Source organism: Parasteatoda tepidariorum, chromosome 2 (assembly GCF_043381705.1).
Source record: "Parasteatoda tepidariorum isolate YZ-2023 chromosome 2, CAS_Ptep_4.0, whole genome shotgun sequence".
Lineage (NCBI taxonomy): Eukaryota > Metazoa > Arthropoda > Arachnida > Araneae > Theridiidae > Parasteatoda > Parasteatoda tepidariorum.
Genome location: NC_092205.1, coordinates 71,034,600 through 71,056,090, shown reverse-complemented (window position 1 = coordinate 71,056,090; position 21,491 = coordinate 71,034,600). Strand labels below are relative to the sequence as shown.

Sequence of the window (21,491 nt, the reverse complement as noted above, 5' to 3'; positions counted from 1 at the left end):
AGTTTAAATGGGCCTTTCATGTTATATCATTAAATTTAGTAATACTATTTCTCGGGCATTAGGTTTTAACTCTTATAAGAATATACATATTTTTTTCTGTTAATGTACAAATATTTTTCCGATGTGTTTTGGATATTCCTTCTCTAATAAAAAGAGATACCATTTTGTTTTCGTTTGCATAAGAAAGAATATCAAGCATTTTTCTTTTTTAAATTTAATTAGCCACAATAAAGAAGGAACGTTGCAATGCTACGTGCTACATTAACGACGTCTCTAGAGTAACTGAATGACTGTTCATATAGAAATCGCAGGTATTAGTCTCATACAACAACGCCCCCTATATTTCGTTGCGATCGCGAATTATAATTTTTTATTTAAAACATTCTGACAACAAAAACAGTTGAGTACTAACATCATATTTTTATAAATTTGCCTTTTTTAAACATCTCATTTTATATTACCTGCTTATGACGATCCGATTTTTGCTTAATTTCTTTTTAAGTTCATGAAATGAGTTTTATGAATATAATATTTTTTTAATAACAATACGAAGTTTAACAGCTAATCATCCAGCCATTTATGTAAAATATAAATATCTTTATAATTGATTCAAAATTTGAAAATAAGTAACTTATGAATATTACTGTTATTACCTGGACGCGGCGGAGGACTTGCAACACCATCCTCAGTTAATGGCTCTTCAATCACCGACGATTCTTCATCAATTTTGTTCTCTTTGGCCGAATCATTTTCAGCTGTTGATTGATCTCCAGTAGTCGGTCCCACTCCGATAGCATGCCCATCACTAGATCCATGTTCATTATTCGTCAAAGCATCTACAACTACTGTTGAACCTTCCTCTGTTGAAGGGGTTTCCCCCTTCATCCCCCCGTGATCTCCATCCAAAACAATTGAGCTTTGATCATTAATAGAAGTACCATCAAAAGTTATTGTGCTTTCCTCAATAAGTTGTGAGTTGTGTGCCTTTTCCACTTCTGCTACAGAAATATCTGGGTCTGATTGTACCAAAGATTGGCAATTAGATAGAAATGTTGATGCTACAATAAGTGTTCTAAAATGGAAATAATATTTGATTATTAAATATTGAATATTGCCAGTAAAGATTTATTCAACTTCAACATTCACAATCAAATCACTTTGAATTTCGTCATTAGGTGATATTAGTAAGAAAAAATATATATACAAATATGATATGATAAGCTATTCCTAAAGCCACTGGACGGAATAGTTTGGATGTATGACCTTTTATATAGGATTAGTTAATTAAGTAAACTTCTAAATTAATTATAGCCTTTGTTAAATAACTTTAATTATTTAATTTTAATTGTCTAGTTCAATAAACTGTTTATTTTTTACTACTATTTTTTGTTTGTAAGAAGTGAATGGACTCTGGTTTATGAACAGCCACCACCGATGAATGCAGGTAATTCGTGTAGGATTTAAAATTATGAAAGATGTATGAATGAAGGGTAAAGTCTTTCTATCCATGTAAGCAGGGTTTGATTTATGAGCAGTCACCCTATGACAGAAGGATTGCATGTATCATGATAAAATTACGAAATTTTATCACATATTATAAAACCATATATTTTACTGTCAAATTTACCAAAATCATTACCAAAGTACTTCGTTAAAAATTCCTGAGCTCTTTGTGGTTCCATACCAGCACGGTAAAATAAAGGCATTTTCGTAGGCAACGGGAAACAGATAATGGCATGGGCGATCATAGCAAAAATTATGATTAGATGTGTGCTTGCTTTGTTCAAAAAGATGAAGAGAAAAATTTTAAAACGGACAATATAAAAGTATTTAATCTGATTTTTTTTTAAATTTTAATTGTAACCAAAACGTGTGATGTCAGACTTCTTTTCATTCCCTCGCTCCCCCCCCCTTATTGCAAAGTAACGCAATTTAAGAACTCCATTCCCTCCCCCCGTTACATCTTGATCTTATATGTACATTGAACAGCCTTATGGGTAATGAAGGAGGGGCTTACTTGTCACATACTTTATTTGTCAAACATATATATATATATAATATATTCTGCACGAGCTTTCGTTTAGAATTTGAAGCTTTTTAACATAAAATTAAAAAATTTCCAAGGAAAAAGTTTAACAACTTTAAATCGCATGATCTGGACTGCTGATTCTGATGCTTAAAGCTAGAAATACATGATCAAAAAATGCTCCAACTATTGTTCAACATGCAAAATTATAAATTTTCCATTATAATAATTTGAATTTTACAACAAATATTATTTGTGGGACAAGTTTTCAATTAAAAGCATTATAAAAGGAAATTCGTGAGAAATGTTTATAAATATCGAATTAATACAAATATTCATATTAAAAATTATCGATTATTTTAATAATATATGTTTTTAATACAAATATTCGTATAATAGATTATTTATTATAATAGAATATTTGCATATTATACAAAGTATATAAATATTATTTATTAAAAATGTATATTTTTTTGCAACGCAAATATCTGTATACTGAGTTCTCTGCTTTAATAATTTACATTGTAATACAAATATTTATATTATAAATTCTGTTCATCCTATTTAACGTTGAAATTATTACTAAATAAAATTTAATGTCTAAGAATTTTGAACCTTTAAAAGCATGTTTAGGTGAATATAAATATGCCTTAAGTATATAAGTTGCGTACATAAATATTATATCTAAGTATAGTTAAGTATATAAACATTAAACGTAAAAAATTTATATTTTACTACAAAAATATTTATATACTGAATTATCTGCTATAATAATTTATATAATTATACAAAAATTCATGTTAGAAATTCTGTTCATCCGATTTCACGTTAAATATTATTGCTACATGAAACGTAGTGTATATTTCTTCGTTTATATACATCAATCACCGTCCAGTCTCAAAGGTTCTGATAAATACCCGTTATCAACAACAATCAAAATTTAAAACAATCATGTAAATTTCTTAATAACTTACCTAACATCAAACAATCTAAATCGTAAGTAATTCAGTTTATAATATAGTTAAAAATCAGTTTCAGTACTTACATATAGCATCCAACAAAACTCTTTCTCGCCATTTCTGTCTGGGTTGAACCAAGTTTTGTAATTTGATCTTTACTTTATCGAAAATTGAGATAAATGGAATTTGCTTTTCTTTGAATAAGGCAATTTTATTTCTTATAACATTTCAGTATTTTTTTTTTTTTTAAATCTATCAGATTAAAATGATATTAATTCAAATTATACTAGATTGTCTTAAGATTTACAAAAAAATTTTCGGGTAAACGGGTTCAATTAAACTTTTTTTTCAGTATATATTAAATTTTTTGTGCATAAAACAAAATAGGCCAAATAATAATAATAAATAATAAGTAAAAAAACAGTTGATTTACCGTTAATACTGTTTACCGTTAATATTTGATTTACCGTCCATCCGGCAAACCGAAAAGTAACAAAATTTCTTTGCCTTCGAATCTGTGTTTCTTAGTTATCGAATTTTAATAATCTTTTATTTTGTCAGGGAATAGAGCACTCACCTTTCAATGATGTTACCCAGGTTCAAATCCCAGCTGTGGCTGGTTAATACGAATTCTATCTGCTTGCATTGACCACAGTGCTGATGTAGAATATCCTCTGGTAGATAGATAATTGTTTAAAATCCCCTTGTCGTCGGGCTAACAGTGAAAAGTTTTCGTAGTTTTCCTCTCTGTATAACACAAATGTGGGTTAGCTCCATCAAAAAGTTTTCCACGAAGGATAGTTTGTTCCAATACTTGACCCAGGAGCTCCCTTGTCTTTTGGGTTGGATTCAAAAATACAAGGTCACGGAGTTTAACATTGATAGTCTTTAACTCAGGATTGAGTCGGCTGTTCAACTTCGATTATGGTTGGTTGGTTGGTTCTAATGCCACTTGCCACACGGGCAAGCCTGCTAGACGAAACCGAGCAAAATTTAACGCAGAGTGAGCGATTCTTGTTTTACAGTGGCGCCATCTNTAAATGTTTTATCAGTATTCTGAGAAATACCGTGAGAAAAAAAAAGTAGGCATAAGGCAAATAAAAATATATAGTCTTAAAAAATAATAACCCGCATAATTTCTACTAAAATTTTTATTTTTGTCTGTATTATTTTGTAAATTCACTTTGTCTGAGCTCAAGGGGGGGGGTTAAACCCCTAAACCGCTCCCCCTTGCGTACGCCCCTGCACACGGGCAAGCCTGCTAGGCGAAACCGAGCAAATTTAAGGCAGAGTGAGCGATTCTTGTTTTTCAGTGGCGCCATCTGTGGCCAGAATTCGACTTCTGACACATCATACGTCACGCCTGTTTATGAGGTGAACCCATTCATACATCCATTCATTCATCCACATATCGTAATTTTGACCTGAATCAGAGAATGATCAACGTCTATTATAAAATAAAATAATGAGTAATAAGTAAATAAATAAAAGAAGTAGTTGATTTAACTTGCGCTCGACTAACCGAAAAGTAACGAATATTTTTTGCCTTAAATGAATCTATCTGTATTTCTGAGTTATCACGTTTTATTAGTCTTTTATTTATAAATTTGATATCTCGAGAATAATTCGACCAATTTCGTGCAAATTTTATATTTTGCCGATTAAATTTGCATACTTTGAGAGGATATAAAAATTTGTATGACTTACAATTCAAATTAAAACTCTTCTAAAATAAACTAATAAAAAAATAAATATTTATTAAACGTTATTTTTACATGGAATTGTCTTTGGATAAACGAGTTTTATAATATTGCGCAAAATTTTTTTGATTCGTTTAAAAATATTTAAGATATTGTATGAAAATTCAATTATTAGAACAAAAGTTATTTAAGTTCCACACTTTTTTTTATTTTGCTCACCGTGCATGTATACGTCCTTAACTTCATTTTTCATAAGGCTTCTAAAAGTATTAATTTAAGACAGCATTGAAAATGAAGCAGTACATATATTTTATACTCATTTTGCAGCACTATTTATTTTTGTTTCTGATGATACCTTTATAAAAGTAACTTGAAACTCACTGAAAATCTGTTAAAAATGTTTTCCCTACATACCTTAAATCTGTTTTTATTTTCGATCAATATCAGCTCTTTTTTATTATTTGCGTGCTTGTGCGAACGATTGTTTAAATTTACGGTTTCAATTAACCATAAAACAATGAAAATAAGTTTGAGTTTTAAATAAATCTTAAACAAAACTCTTTTTCTCAAGCTTAAACAAATATTAATACTTAAAAAGAAAGAAAAAGGTACTTTCCATTAAAGATTTTTGTTTTAATTTATTTTTTGAAGTTGTTATTAAAAGAATTTCTGCAACTGAAATCATACTTTTTATTCATATCCAATTTAAGAAAATTTGAACAAGTTTGTATTGAAAGGAGTAGAATAATTGTTTTTTATGTACTCATATCATAGTTGAAAATTGCTAATTTAATTACCTCCAATTATTTCCAACAAAATTTTTTTTTTATAACTAAGAAAGTTTCATAAAGAAAAAACACAAAATGAACATGGACATGTACAGATAAACAAATTTCATTAAATTCATTGTGTTTTGCTTTTAATTATACTTTTTGAAGATTACTATTCAGAAGGATAATTTCTTTGCATTACATCAGACAGACAATATTAACTTGCCATTTAATTTTATATATTGGTATGGCAGGAACGTAGATTCGGTTTTTTAATCTGAAATATTCGATACATACTCAATATATTCGATACAAAAAAAAATGAACTTTAATCAGTAATCAGACAAATATCTTCCATTATTTTAGAATATCATTTGCTATCTTTTTGTTGTCCATAAGTGGACTGATCGTAAAGACACGGTTCCCAGAAGAACACTGAAATCAAGCATCACTGGCTGTGGTCAGTAAGCGGGTGGGTGACCACTTTGATCAGCCTGAAAAGGGACCGAGGGTGTGCTGTATCTGTCCTCGTTAAATTGTTCTACCGTGAAGTACTTGACATTAGTATATTAGTCAAAGCAAATGTAGATTTCATGAGAACTGAATTAAGCTTAACGTTGTGACACCAGTTTTAAAATATTTGGTATATTTTCACACCTGCCAACATTTACGTTATTTACAGTGTTTTAGTCTCGGTGAAAAACAAAATTTAATTAATTGATTTTTATTTTCACTGAGACTAGGAAACTAGACAAAGACAGTAAAATTTTCACAACTATCAAGAATGAAAGCTTTTTAACAGATGTAATAACTATTTTGAACACATTTGTTTTTCTTCATCACTCTGAGAATTAAATCCTCAATTTTCTTCATAGGTCGGTTGGTTCTAATGCCACTTGCCACACTGGCAAGCCTGCTTGATGAAACCGAGCAAATTTAAGGCAAAGTGTTCAATTCTTGTTTTTCTGTGGCGCCATCTATGGCCAAGAATTTGACTTCTGCCACATCATACGACACACCTGTTTATAAGGCGGACCCATTCATCCACAGATCGTAATTTTGGCCCGATTCAGAGAGCGATCGGTCTCCAATCCAGTATCCCCAGAAGTATTGATTTGTTATGGGAACATGGAGAACTTTGCGATTCGACAGAATTTTAACGTGCATGAGTCATCAACTACACGAGGAGTCTTCGGCCGGCGAGGTTCGAACCCACTAACTCTCGGACGTGGGCCCGGGGCCCTACCGACCATGCTATCCCGGCCAATTTTCTTCATTCTATGGCTTACCACTTTCGAAACCCAGTGTAAACCCAAGAATGCTTTTTGCCTTTTGACGCAGAATTTTTATTAAATTTTCGAAATTTATTTTGTTATTAAAGTCAAAACAGTAAATTAATTTATCATTTTAATAATTTATGGTTCTGAAATAGACACCGGTGTCTTTTCTGCTGTGTTTTGCCTCATTGCCTACTGCATGCATTCTGAAAACTTTTTCTCGTAGTATAAAGTTTAGTGTTATATAGTTTTTTGTTGTAAAATTCCTTTTGCCATTTTATTGGAGAAATCTCTTTTAAAGAGCAAAAGTCCCTCTTAACTATTCTAAAAATTATCTTTAACTATTCAAAAATAAGTGGGAGAAAGATTTTCATCCGCACTCTGGTTGTACTCTTCAGAAAACGTCCACAGAAGGAAATGTGTGAGCTTTCGAACTTTAGTGTTAACAAATAAAATCCACGGGCAAAGATGACGTCAACAACAGATGTAACCACTATGAAGCCAACCGGCCTGTGTAGGGGGCAGGGAACTGTCCTTGCATCAGAAAGATCCTGGGTTTGAATACCGGGCAAGGCATGGATACTTCTTTCTCTCTGTGTGTGTTCTATGTCCTTTCTCCTTTGTGTGTGAATGTGACTCGATCTATAAACGGGTTGTGGTTGTGTGAATGGCGTGGCAGAAGTCGAATTCCTGCCCATAGATGACGCCACTGAAAAACAAGAACAGTCGCACCCCCACTGCCTAAACAGGCATACGACAAAAAAAAAAAAAAAAAACACTATGAGGGATGAGAAATTATTTTAAACTAAGTCGAAATTCAAATGATAAATTCATAACTATCCCTTAAAAAATTAGTCCATTATCCTTCCGTCGATGCATTGTAAATCCACTTAATTTCCTTAATTAAACAGGAATCTCTATCTGAATCGATCCACGCCTTAGGTAGATCTGATAGTCTTCAATCTTTGCGTCCGCAATAAACTTCGACAAAATATTATTTTAACTCTTTACATTTATTATAGTACTAATCGTCCTCGGCGACCAATTGTTCTTATCCTCTCTAACCCAACGCTTCCCTGCTCCACGTTGCTTTGAACACTTGGTTCTCCCCACTTTGCGGCTCCCTATAGATTAGCTTCATACAATAGTGTTCAAATCAGTTATGTAGCGATACTTCTTTTACTCGACAGATTATGTAGACAATAAATGATAAGCATTAAATTTAGTGTTCTTAGCCTTTGGAAAAAGAATTGTTTGCAAATAAATTAATTTATAAGGATTTATTTATAAATTCGGATATATGAATTAGGCCACTTTTTCATGCTTCAAATTTAAAATGAAAACTGAAAATTTAAAATCTGAGGAATTTCCAGTCATCAGCTTTAATTTGGAACATGAGATTTTATTATTTACTAAGAATTATAGATTTTAATGCTTACTGCAATGATGAAAACAGCGTAAAAACTATTTAAGTAAAACCCTTTTTTCTTAGTGAACATGAGAGCCAATTTATTTTACTAATGCAAAAAGCTTTCGCCAAATAATACTGATTAATGTTTATATTTTCATAAGAAGTTGAATTCTATTTTAAACAAAGAAATTCGAGCTTGTTGTTTTCATAAAATCTTTTGCAGCGTTCTTTAATTATAGTAAGCTAACGACTATTTTTAGATTTTAAAAAAAAGTCAAATTTAAAAAATTAGAAAATATAATTAGTTAAATTAGCAAATCTGAATCCAATTAAAAATAAAAATGACTGTTTATTCGGAGAAAGTACGTTTTTGTGTCTGATTTCGTAATTTAGTTAATACATGGCTATAACTAATAATTAAATTAAGTAATAAAAATATGTGTCTCTAACCATTAAAGTTGGATTTTAATGGTTTTTTAAAGTTGCATTTTAATGCAATAATTAAAAAATCCTATGAGTGGACTCTAAGTTATTCCTGGGGGAAAATGATTCTATAAAATGGTATTTTTTGTACTGAGGGAGGTTGTAAAACAGCATCTTGTCTAGATTTTGTTACATGAAAATGACCTAACACTAAATTGCTTAAGACTGACCGTTTGTGGATTAGAATCCCAATATTTACATCATCTTCATGAAGATGGGTATATTTTGTGAAAAATATGAATAAAGCTAAACAACGAGATTAAATCTTAAATAAGTACCTGAAAACAGGCATACTATAGTTCCGGTTTTGTAAACAAGTCTTCACCAATGTCAAAACACATAATGTTCCTTTCTTTTTTTATACGTTAATGATTCTACTGAGGTATTTATATGTTATACTTTTTGTATAGGTTAATGAACTATTCTGTATTTTAATACCGTGGGGAAGTTTTTTGTTCACAGAACCAAAACTTTCAATTCATACCTGCTACTTTTCTAATTTCATGGTATTACCTTGTTGTGGGTTAAAAAAAAACTTACGATTCATGTAACCTGTAACTTGTCTACTGCGTCTAGTCAGTTTCGTGTTTAAAAAAAATTCCAATTCTTAGTCGGATGCTTTACCAGGTTCTCATTCGTGTTCTGATTGTCATTTGTCGAGGTACTAAGTGCCAATCGTGACCCGAGTCATGTATGATGATCATGAATCAAGATCATGCCATGACTAATAGGCTAGTTATGCAGGACTCAGTTTTGCAGGGATTAAATAGTAAGGAATCATAGGTCTAGGATTACGTACCAAGACATATAGTGCAGGTTTCTTGTTTAGGATTCATAAACAAAGCCCAGTCGTGCCCTTCTCAGTTCCTCATTAAATATTCAGGTCCTCGGTAATGTCTTGTCTGTAATTTGTTCTGGTATTTAGGGAACAGGTGTGGCCTGCGGTTCACTGAGTCCGGATATACAGGTGACCAATCGAGTCCTCCTTCTCCGGAATCCAGGTTCGCAATTGTGTTCTGCTATTTTCCGGTCCAGGGTTGATAGGTAAACGAAACACAGTTGTGGCATATTAATCTGACAAAACCAGGAAAAATTCCGGCCATGCTATTACCAGTTTCTCTTTAAGCTCTCCTTCGTGTTTTGACAAGCATCTGCCCAGTATTCACGTCCTATGTATATAGTCGATTCCTATATATTCCTCCTGTCCAGAAGTCCCTGTCTTACCCAGTTAATTTTTGGTTCTAGGTTGATAGACCTCAGAAACACAGTTCTAACCTGTTAATCTATACAGATATGTAAGCTCCCAGTAACGTCCTTCCCAGCTTCTTATTATGTATGCAGTCTCACAGTCATGTCAAGGCGATAATTTGCCCTGGTATTTAGAATCCAGTTTTGACCCATGGCCTGCTGATTACTAGGTCCAATAAACGAAAAACCAATCGTGTAGCCAGATTCGAATCCCAGCGGTTGCTGGTTGATGCGAATTCTGCTCCCGGCTCTCATCGACCACAGTACTGACTTAAAATATCCTTAGTGGTAGATGGATCATGGGTTAGAATCCTCTTGCCGTCAGGTTTTCCGTCGGAGGTTCTAGTGGTTTTCCTTACCATGCAGCGCAAATGCGGGTTAGTAGCATCAAAAAGTTCTTCACGAGGGCAATTATTCTCAATGCTTGATAGTTGAGTTCCCTAGACTCATGAATCGGTACAAAAATTAGAATCTAGGGAGTTGAACATTATTTGTCGTAAACTGAGAATTAGATTGGCTACTCAGTGCTGGTTATAAAATAAAATAAAATAAAGTGTGTCCTCCTGTCCAGGAGTATACAGGCTCCCAATTGTATCCTCATGGTTTTCTGTACAGTGTTTACAGACAAAGGAAGCTAATTAGTGACCTGATCTATCTAGGGCATGCAGGCCACCAATCCTCATTAGGCATACGACCTCGCATTTGTATCCTGCTGGACATCTGTCCATATATTCAAATCACAGTCGTTCCCTACGATTACTAGGTGTCAGTTAAATTAGTATTTAGTCGAGTTCTACTTGTCCTTCTGCTCAGGAGTAATAGAATCCCAGTCGTGTAATGTTAGTTTTCTGTTTAGGATACACAAACGAAACTCAGACGTGCCCTTTCCAATTTCTAATTTTGTATGCAGGCTACCATCTGTCCACGGAAACAAAACACAATTGAGGAATGAAGCAAACGGCATGCTTATTCGTGATCACAACGCTCGAAAATGTGATCTGGGAGGCGAGGGGTTCCATGTCTTGACCCTCCTTCTTCCCATTCATCCTCTTCTCAGTTGTATGGGAATGTACTACGATATTTTCCCATACCATAATATTTTATCCTATTTAATTGTCAAAAATATTTTCTAAAATTTTCACGAAACTTTTTTTTTATTCTAATTGACAATTCAGACAGAAACAAGCTTATTTCCTTTTCCTATGACTATCCACATGCTACAGGTGAAAACAAGCGAAGTGTTGCCATAGATAGAGTTCTGCTCTGTGCCCCCCTGTAGCTCATTTTGATCACCAATTGTAAGATTTGTAAAAAATTTATACAGAAATTGGGCAATTTATTAACAAAAATTGTCAACAGATTGCTCAGCAAACAAAATGATCAAAGTTACCGGTTTTGACATTGAAACGTGAAAAGTGATAGTCGTATAGGATTATGATTACTGGGATATCAAATGTCAAATTTCTGTCCTACGCTATTAGTATTCTTTTCAAGAGCTCTGCATAGAGGCCAATGCCATCTTTTGGCATCCTTAATAACTAAATTCGAAACTTTTAGCAAAAACATTGTACAGTTATCACAATAAGCTTACAGTTTGCTTTATTCCTCTATTTCTCCAAAATTTAGAATTTTTAAATTAGTCATTTCTTCTCTATACTTTCAGTACTTAGATTTTTAATTCAAATTTCCTAATTAAAATAAGTACATTTTAATAAATAGTAATAATGCACAAATTTTATTTTGTCCTTACTGGCCGGATATAAGGTAGTGTCATTTGCAATACTATAGAATATAATTTGTGGGAAATCTCTGTTCATTTTGAGCTTTATTTTAAAAAGCACAAAACTAAGCAATTGTTCGAAACTTATCTTTTTACGTTTTTAAGATATTCAAATAAGACCTTTTCATTAGTTTCTAAATACGATTCACTATAAAATTATGAAAAAAAAATATATTTAAAAATTTTCGCGAAAGAACTACTTTAAATACTCATATATTGCATAGCTTTAAGCGAACGTTTTTCAAATTTTAAAACAATATTTTTGTATTTAATTTTAAATTGCTCTAAAAATTTTGTTTAATTTTACTGAACTTCAATTTTACTGTTTATTTTTAAAGTTGTAGTAGAAAAACGAAAGACAAAAAAAGAAAAAAAAATATTTATTTTTACAAAAATGTCCATATTTCTATAAATGTTTGAGCTAGAATTACGAAATTAAATGCAGTTGTTACAAATAACAATTAAAGTAATCGATACAAGTTACAAACTTATAGCTTAAATTCCTGGCATAAGGTGTTTAAAAATACTAGTTTTCTTTTGTATTTTGTAATACTAATTTTCAGTCCCTCAAACCTCTGAAAGCTTAAAACCTTATTGCAAAATATGAAAAACTGCATGAACTAAACAACTCTGAAGTTATAATAAGAGCATACATTTATAAAAAATTGCAAGAGTATTTCACATTGCGTTTTTCAAATCAAAATAAATAACAGAAATTCTTTAATATATAAATATGTTTTTCTTATAATCATTTTAAACGTTTATAACGTTTTTTTTTTTAAAAATTTTATGGCAATTTAAAAACAAATTTTTAGCCAGACCAGATTTCGCTCCAAGACTGCGAATTAATTTGTCGAACATTAAATCTAATTTAAATTATTAATGATAAAACGATGAAAATATTTATTTAATCTTTTTAAATGTAAAAAAAGTCTAGAAACTAAAATACAGTAGTCTTTTAATGTTTAATATATGCCCAATTGTCTTTTTTTTTCTTTAATTATGTAGTCGGGGTACCGCCGGATGGAGCTTGATTTCGTAGTAGAAAAAAATTTGGGAACCGCTGATGTAGGACATCTCCAGACCGGAGTCAGATTTAGTCTGCAGCACCATTTGATCTCGTTGAAATTCGCTGTAACAAACCCGATCTCAGTTTTTTTGCTAAAAATTCTTAAAAATACGGTTAAGAAAAAATCATTTTGAAGTACTAACTAAGGGGAAAAAATCTGCTGTCAAACAAAGAATAAAACTCCGTGACTTCTTATTTATGTTTTTCTGCTATTCAAGCAGAACTAAAAGTCTCCATTCAAAGTCAAAATTTCTATCCCATGACCATTGAGCATCAATGCAATGTATGAGAAATTTAAAGTATCGTAAAAATGATACACATTATCTTGTGAGAAAAATAGATATTTGAGCAAGAAGCGAAACGAAACTAAAGTAGAATTCCAGAGGACTGTTCTTTTCATGCAATCAGAATGCTCGGTCAATATGAAACAATTTAATACAAATGACTACTCCATTATTAATCCTGCTTTTCACATATTTTTGTTCGGATTTCTTACTGTAGTGTAGTACATTTTTAAAATTGATGTTGGTGCTTTTTAGAGAATAATTGGGAAATCTTCGAAGGAACTATCGATAAATGAAAGAAAACTTCTTGGTATATGACAGAGGTGGCCAAGCTCCTTGAAAGTCGAGCCATTTTTCAAAATTTGAAATTTTCTGCGAGCCGCAATTAAATACGTATTTGAAAGGTATGCAAAAAAGGTATTAATTTTTTTTACTTAAATTATATTTATTCAAAACATATATGTAAAAGTACAAAATATGTGTATTGAATTTAAATATTAAAAATTAAACACATTTATTTTACTTCTCTTGATAATTCTTCAAAATTTGGTGAGTAATTGGTGACAGCACTTCTCAGTAATCCCTTGAGATGCTGGTTAGTTAATACTGATTGGTGTTTGGATTTCACGAATTTTGAAGTGGAATAAAATGATTCACATAAGTACGTTGTTCCGAATATTGAAATAATTCGACAATAACCTTTTTTAATTCAGGATACTTCGATTCTGGTACAAATTTCCAAAATTCAGTAATCGATGTCGACTTATATTTTAATTGTAGAGCTTGATCTTCTTGCATCTCTATTAATTCTAATTCTCCAGATGCTTTTTGTGTTATAATTATATTGGAAATGGAAAACTCCCCTTGATTTAAACAACGTTTTACTTAATTTTTCATATTTGTTCTCAGTAATTTAAAAAACATTTTGAAACACATACCGAACGATAATAATTTTTTTAAATACAATATCACAAAAATGAAAAGGGAACTGGGGTACATTTATCGAGAGCCACAAATAATCCTTCACAGAGCCGCATGTGGCTCGCGAGCCGCAGGTTGGCCACCCCTGGTATATGACATGTTATTTTAAGACTGCTGTGAGTTCGTGATAGTTAGTTTGTGTTTCCCTTCGGTTAGCGTTATTAATGCTAATTATGAAAAGCAAGAGAATGTTAATTTAAATAAAAACCACATTTTGGGGAAAAATAAAAAGCTTTAGTGATTTAATCTTTTTTAAATTTGAAAAGTTACTATAATGTTTCATTCTTCGAATTATGCAAAAATTGAAAATTACGCAAATTGTACATTCAATAAATTTTCTAAAAATTCAAAGTTTTTGATTGATTTTAATAATTTTAATCCCGACAATTTGGCTTTTTTTTAATGAATTTTTTTTCTTTTAGTATTTAAGCATATTAATTCGTTTTAAAGTACAGCTATTTCTTTTAACACATTATTAGGATCCCAATGAAATTTGTAGGTTGGATGTGCTAACAGCTTATACTTTATTGAAAAGTGAATGAAATTTTGTATTCACCTTATTCCCGACAGTTTTCGTGTTCTCCACGGTAGGGTAGATTCAACTTCCTAAAAAAACAAATTTTATATTTTAGGATAGTTGTAGAGGTTGATTCAACTTCCGGTAGAAGAATTTCTGTTGGTGTGAATTAAATTGCGTAAATCCGCATATCAAGGATCAGGTAATTGCATAGAAATATAGAATAATTTCACTAAGTACCTTTTTTCCATATCTTTATCTGATATTTTAACGAATGAAGAACACATTTTTTGGCAAAATCAAAAAGTGTGCCTTTTATTAATCTCTGTATTAAACCTTCTACTGATCTGAGTTATGTGAAACAGGTCCAGTTAGCACAAATATATTTTCCAATGGACTACACTCATGATATTTAATTTTTGTAAACTTTTTATATTCCCAGTAATCTAAAATTTTTTTTGAAATATTCTAATGAAATATTCTTGGCAATGACGCTGATGATTAATTCGATTTATTTTAGCCTACATGAAAAATAAGTTTTAATTACATGAATATCCAAATTCAAACAACATGATTAAGGAAAAAAAACTCAAAATGAGTGTTACCCTAGGAGTAACATGCAATGGTCCAAGGTACAATCTGAAAGTGTATGTTCACAACAAAAGTTGTATTTATAGACAAACATACAATGTATTTTCTACAAAATTTCTAAGTTATTTAAAGTACCAATTTCTGCTTAAAAAAAATAAAAAGCTGATTTTAGTATTAGGTTTAATACTCTCTTCTAATTATATACACGTAATTATAAATGATTTAAATGTATGGATAAAACATTAAGTTCTTCTATTGGAAACATTCTTCAGGACCAAGAATCCGTCGAAACAATGTATTCTGGGTGAACGGTTATAAGCTGTTTCATCATCTCCAATTTAAATAAAATTAATTATTTTTAAGAAGTACAATAGGAGAATTTAAATAAATGTCTGAAAAAATAAAGAGTAAGAAATGGATTTTAGAAAATTTAATTAACTTTGATTTGATTGAGAAATAGAATTAAAAAATGGCTCACATGCTTATCTGTGTGGCTTTTGGTATTAAATTTGTTTTTTTTCCTTACGAAAATGAAACCGCAAGCTCTACCACCTTAGAGCCACATTTTTTTGGTATTCTACCCAGAACATCTGTACATCACGTATTATGAGGTTCAAAATACCTCATGTTATAATGTGTGTACGCAACTATGAGTAAGAGTTACCTCAAACATTTTTTATTAATAAAAAGAACATCAAAATTAATACTTTCTTGTAATATTTAATAACGGAAACCGAACTCTTTGTTTTATTCTGGAGTCATCATAGCATTTCATCTGTGCAAACAATCGTTCAATAACCCGGAAATTCGACTAACAAGTTTCAAATTAGAAAAATTACATTTCTTTGAATCGAAACTTATAGGTAATTGTAGGAGGAGATTTTCCTACCCGTAAAAGAGTTTTTCAGCGACAATAACTAGTAATTAAATAATTTTTAATTTAATTATAATAACATTTTAAAAAACTGAAAATGTTTCAAAATTTTTTGTTTCTTATGTAGAGGGAAGAAAAATATAAAATTAGTGAAAACTTACGAATTTTCTAATGCTTCCTTTGAGAAATTTTCATTCATTTATTTACCTGTATTTAAGTAAGTTATAAATAGGAATGAAAGAAGTTTTAAATATGTTTGTTTGTACCGCGAGGACTATTAAGAACGGAACATCTGCGGAAATTTTGAACATACTCTTTTTCAAAATAATAGAATAATCCATTTTACTCATCCGATGAAAATCAAACGCTTTATTTTTAAGTATTATATAACGTATATATCCAAACGATATTTCTGTGAGGAATTTATTTTCAACTAAACAACGACTGCTGATTTTTTTAAAATAGAAGATAACAATTTAAAATATAATTGTCAAGATATATAATTTAATTGGCCCAAATTATCAGAATATGTTATGATAATATTTCTATTTAAAGATCAACAAGTTAACAAGCAAAAATTAACAAATAAAATTACGAAAATTTTAAATTTATTGCAGACGATTATCATAAAAGGACTTCTTTACTGTGCTTTATGCTTGGAATTTGTATCGAAATGGAACGTTTACGTAGGATATTAGAATCAATAAAATTACGAATAATTACTTACAACGAATAAATGACTTAAAACGACAAGTTAAAAATCAGCAATATATAAATAATTATTTAAATTGATCTTTATCAACCATTTTCACAATCATACAACAGTATCCGAAAGAATGAAAAATTTAGAAATACTCGTCGCAATGATGGATGAATACCGAAAATTTCTTCCAGAAATGACAGAAAACTGAAGGCTATAGTTTTTAACTAAGTGATATAAGACTGTACCATATTTTTGCATTGGAAATGGAGAGAAGGAGTTAATTTTTCGAAACCGACATTACAACGTCTTTATAAATTTAAGTTTCAATCTCGTGTTCCGAAAACAAAACCACTAGTGACAGTAAAACAAAAGCTTGCTAAATTGAGATAGTGCAAAGCAAGATTGTTATCGGGCTTGGAGAATGGGGGGAAAAAACAATTCTGCTGTGTAGCTTTCAAGGTGTTCGAACTTGGAGAATGGAACGAAAAGCATTTAATAAAGGGTGCCAGAAACGTTCAGTGAAATTTGTTGCTAGTGTCAAGATATCAGTGGTATCTAATTAATTGCATGAGCGCAAATAGACTTCTAAGGTAAAGTAGAGGTAAATTCAGATAACAAAATATTCTGGAGCACTAACATGATTCTATCGTCTGAAGACTGAATGACTTTTTCTCCAACAAGATTTAACTTCACCTCACACATCATATTAAGCCAAAGTTCTGGCTGGAGCAATGCAAAATTGCACTGCTACCGTGGCCAGCTAATTCACCTGATCTTAACCAAATCGAGAATTTATGGGGAGCTAGTACGAAAAAAATTCTCTTATAAACAAAGCTGTGGCAATCGAGAACATTAAATTTACTAAAGCTAATGCAGACGATAAATAAAATAAATAAATTTAAAAGAAGCAACGACTGCCAAAAATTTGATTATTTCAAGCAAGATCGTTTATATACAGTGTTCAAAGATAAAGGCGATGCTACCAAAAATTAAGTAATTTTTTTCCATTTATAATTAATTTTTATTGTTTATAAGGAAATGTTCTAAGATTTATAACCGAGTAAAATTTTATTCCAATATTTCGATTATTTTGAAAAATAAATTGTGTTATTAATTTATGCATTGTTTTGATTTTTTAATTTTTAAACATATTGTGAGTATATATATTTGATGCGTCAAATTTGTAATTTAATTTAAATAAGTAAAAAGCAAATAAATACAGTAAGAGACGAATTTATCAGTTATTCAATAAATGTCGATTTTTTTAATTATTATATAATGTTTAATTTTTCAATTATTCGATCAAAGTCGAATTTTTCAATTATGCTAATATTTTGCATCAGAGCTGTATTGTTTTAGAAAATTTTGCCAATTATGAGATCAGAAATGCATAATGCTTTAGTGAGCCGAAATAAATATTTTACCGAAGAATAATGAAAGAAAATATTAATCAAAGATGAAAAGTCATTTTTTTTTGTAATATTTTCCTATTTTTATTATTTAATTAAATAATGATGAAACTATTCAGCTCATTCATATTTTATATTATTATTAAATATATTATTTGCATGCTCAAATATCTGAAAATACGATGTAAAATTTTAATGGACGTGCAACCCTCTCTTTCGAAGATCTACCGAGAAAATGCAAACCTTAAAGTTTTTCATCACGCTCTCCTTACTAGTGATTTGTAAGTTTTTGTCAACGTTTTTTTTTTCTGTTCTTCGCTTAAAATTCATTTGGCGACTCCTTATGTGTGTATTTTTTTGTTTCCAGTTTGGAAAACTATGCTACGATTGTATATTAAGCGTTGTGTTTAAGGAGCAACCAATATAATATGTTACGAAATTTCAAATTAATCTAATCAACGTAAATTCAAAGTTTTAGGAGTGCCGATTAATAGGATAATTTTTATGTCCGACTTTTTATCTCCTATTAACGTTTTGTATTAAATTTATAATTTTTTAAAAACTTATTTGTTAGAAACTATTAAAAATTCAACCGTTTTTTTCACCTTCATGCAGCTGTATGCAGCTTACAGCAATGCTTTATTAATGTATTCGTGATAAAATTGTGACTTCCGTATTTTAATTTTATAACTTAATCTAAAACATTAAAACCTGTTTCATTGGAAAAGCAGCTCTAAAAAATAACAGCATGAAAACTTCATAGAATATTTGTAATAAATAATCCATCTCGCGTATAATTAACTATTTCCATCTTTGACCTTTCAAAACTAGTTAAGAGACAACCAAACTAGACGATCGACCAAAAAAAAAAACAAGAATTATGCCACAGTAAATTTTCTCACAAGCATTTTCGTGTAATCCATAAATTCATCATAACTAATCCACTTCAAAGCGGATTATAAAGCTGCCATTCATTTAGAAAAATGATGCGCCGCTGCGAAACCGAAAATGGAACACCTAAAACCGAATCCCACTCACCTGAGAAAGAACAGCACAAGTTTACTCAACCTGAAACGCTGTCCAATGGGAAAACGCCATCATTCATGGGTGTAGGGAGATGGGTGGACGCGCAACCCTCTCCTTCGAAGTTCTACCGAAAAGTTTGTAGCGTCCTAACCACATTTGTTTACGGCGCTGATCGCGTTTTTCTGATTCCTACTAAAAAACAGAGCTGAAACATAGAAACGCCCATTGAGAGGAATTCCAATATATTGTACTTGTTTCCCGCCCTCTTTGTATTCCATATGTCGAATTATTGTGAAAAGGGACAAATAGTCGTCTGCGAAAAATCCACCTGTTGGAGTTGATTACAGGTGCATCGAACTCGCCATGACGAGGCGGCCAGACCTCGGACTAAAAAAGTTGGATTTTGTTTATGTCAAAAAGAAAATTTAAAACATCAAGATCTTCGTCCTTTTGCAAAATGTGTAACTATTGGATTATTCTTTGGACGATAGTAATATCGTCTGCTTCTGTACCTGTGTGTTCTGCTCAAGAGACATGTTATCCACCTGGAGGGGTTGCCGGCATCGTTGTGGCCACGATAATCGTCACGTTTGTTGTTGGGGGCCTAGGGGTTGCCCTGGCTTGGCGGCGTTGGACTCGTAAGACAGGTATGTTCAGCTTTTCTCTTGCTTTTTTTGTTGTGCTTTCAGTTATGTTATTACTTAAATTTTTTTCATTTGCATATATACATTCGCCCAAAGGCTAAATAGAGACTTCAACTAGTTTTTGTAAACATTGATGAATTTCTGCAGAAATCTTATTTTTTAAGTTCATCGCGAATAATTATAATGTTTACAAAAACAATGCAATGAATGTAACGAATTTTTTTTTTTTTTTTTAAATTGCTGATTTATTTTAGCGATGTAAAGTTTATTTTATTTTACATTGTTAAAGTTATTTTGCACAGAAAAAGTTTTCCATTTTCTGTAACTGAGTTATTTTAATTTAATTTTATGCATTAGTTGAAAAATCATGCGAACAACACTATAAATGCGTTATTTTGTTAAAAATTATTATGAATAGTTTGAAAATAGTTTGATTTTTATTAAACGAAATAACGATTTATTTAATTAAGAGTGCTTGGTTACTTAATTATTTAATGATAATTTTTTGCTCCATGTCTACCTTTAAATAAATCAGAAAGAGATTTTTTTAGTTATTGCAATCGAACTACATACACTCATATATTTTAAAAAAATAAGCAATTTTAAATTAGAGCATCTGAGGTGAGTTTTAAGACATTTATGTCTATTGTAAACAAGTATTTTAATTTTTTATTGGAGTTATTCTAGGGATAAGTAAAATTTTTATTGGCTGTTATTTCAGATTAATTATTTTATTACAAAATTATCGAATATTTTAGAATAAAAGTTTCCTCCTCAATAAAATATTATCAGTCGTAGACGGATTATGGGTTAGAGTCCCCTTGCCATCAAGCTAACCTTGGGAGGTTTTCGTGGTTTTCTTCTCCATGTAATTCAAATGCGGGTTAAGTCAAAAATAATTTCTCTCAATACTTGATCTAGGAGTTCCCTTGTCTTCTGAATTGGGTTCAAAATTATTAGGCTACGGAGTTGAACATAAGTAGTCGCAAACGCAAAAATTCGGTCTTCTGCTCAACGACGGTTATAAAAAAGAAGGAAAAAAAATGCTGAAATATGGTTTTCAATGAAATTAAAACGAAGGACGGCGAAAATGAAAGTTGAGAATGGGGATCAGAAAAACGTTTATCTTCACTACTAAGAATATTTTCTTTTATTATTTTTTTAAATATATTTTTAAGTGTAAAGTTAAAATGAATGAGCTGAAATATGGTTTTTAATGAAAAACGGAGAAGAGCGAAGATAAACGTTGCGAATGGCGATCAGAGAAACGTACTTCTTAATCGTTAAAAGACGTTTTTATTTTAAATTGAAAAGTTTAAATGAATGAGCTGAAATATGGTTTTTAATCAATCTAAAACCAAGAAAGATGAAAACGAATGTTGAGAATGGTGATCAGAGATTACGTATTTCTTCATTGTTGAAAGTATCTTAGTTTTTTTTTTTAATCTTAATTTGGAAAGTGCGATACAAAATACTAATGCAATATTTTTAATAATTTTTATATTGTTAGAATATTTTTTTTTTTAAATTTTGCTTTTCTTTCTTCACGAGCGCTTAATTTAAATAATTTCATAAAAAAAAAGCAAAAATTTTTTATAAATAAAGGGTTATTACTTGAATATAAATTCAATATCAGGTTTTAAAAATCATAACTAGTTTCAAAAAGTCTCGGAAGCCCTGCGACGCTTTCATGGAATCCTATGCACGTAATTACAAAAATACATTACATGCATTTCTAT

The 21,491-nt window shown here is 30.8% G+C and overlaps 2 protein-coding genes across 3 annotated transcripts in view; one reads left to right on the top strand and one right to left on the bottom strand.

The window, feature by feature from the left end:
* The window catches only part of LOC107436422 (salivary peroxidase/catechol oxidase), a 31,578-nt gene extending 28,413 nt beyond the window's left edge, over window positions 1-3,165 (bottom strand). The window contains exons 1-2 of the mRNA XM_016048138.4: window positions 3,072-3,165; window positions 654-1,072 (exon numbers count right to left, since the gene is read on the bottom strand). Coding sequence (XP_015903624.2) covers window positions 654-1,072; window positions 3,072-3,103 — 451 coding nt within the window. The 5' untranslated portion in view covers window positions 3,104-3,165. The remainder of the gene's footprint in view (window positions 1-653; window positions 1,073-3,071) is intronic.
* Window positions 1-21,491, top strand: part of LOC107436423 (bromodomain-containing protein DDB_G0270170) — a 99,098-nt gene that overhangs the window by 32,235 nt on the left and 45,372 nt on the right. Inside the window, exon 1 of one of the 2 annotated variants that reach the window (XM_043041870.2) lies at window positions 19,161-19,755. The exons of the other annotated variant lie outside the window; for it this stretch is intronic. Coding sequence (XP_042897804.1) covers window positions 19,518-19,755 — 238 coding nt within the window. The 5' untranslated portion in view covers window positions 19,161-19,517. Of the gene's footprint in view, window positions 1-19,160; window positions 19,756-21,491 lie in introns of those variants that run through there. 2 annotated transcript variants of the gene reach the window in all.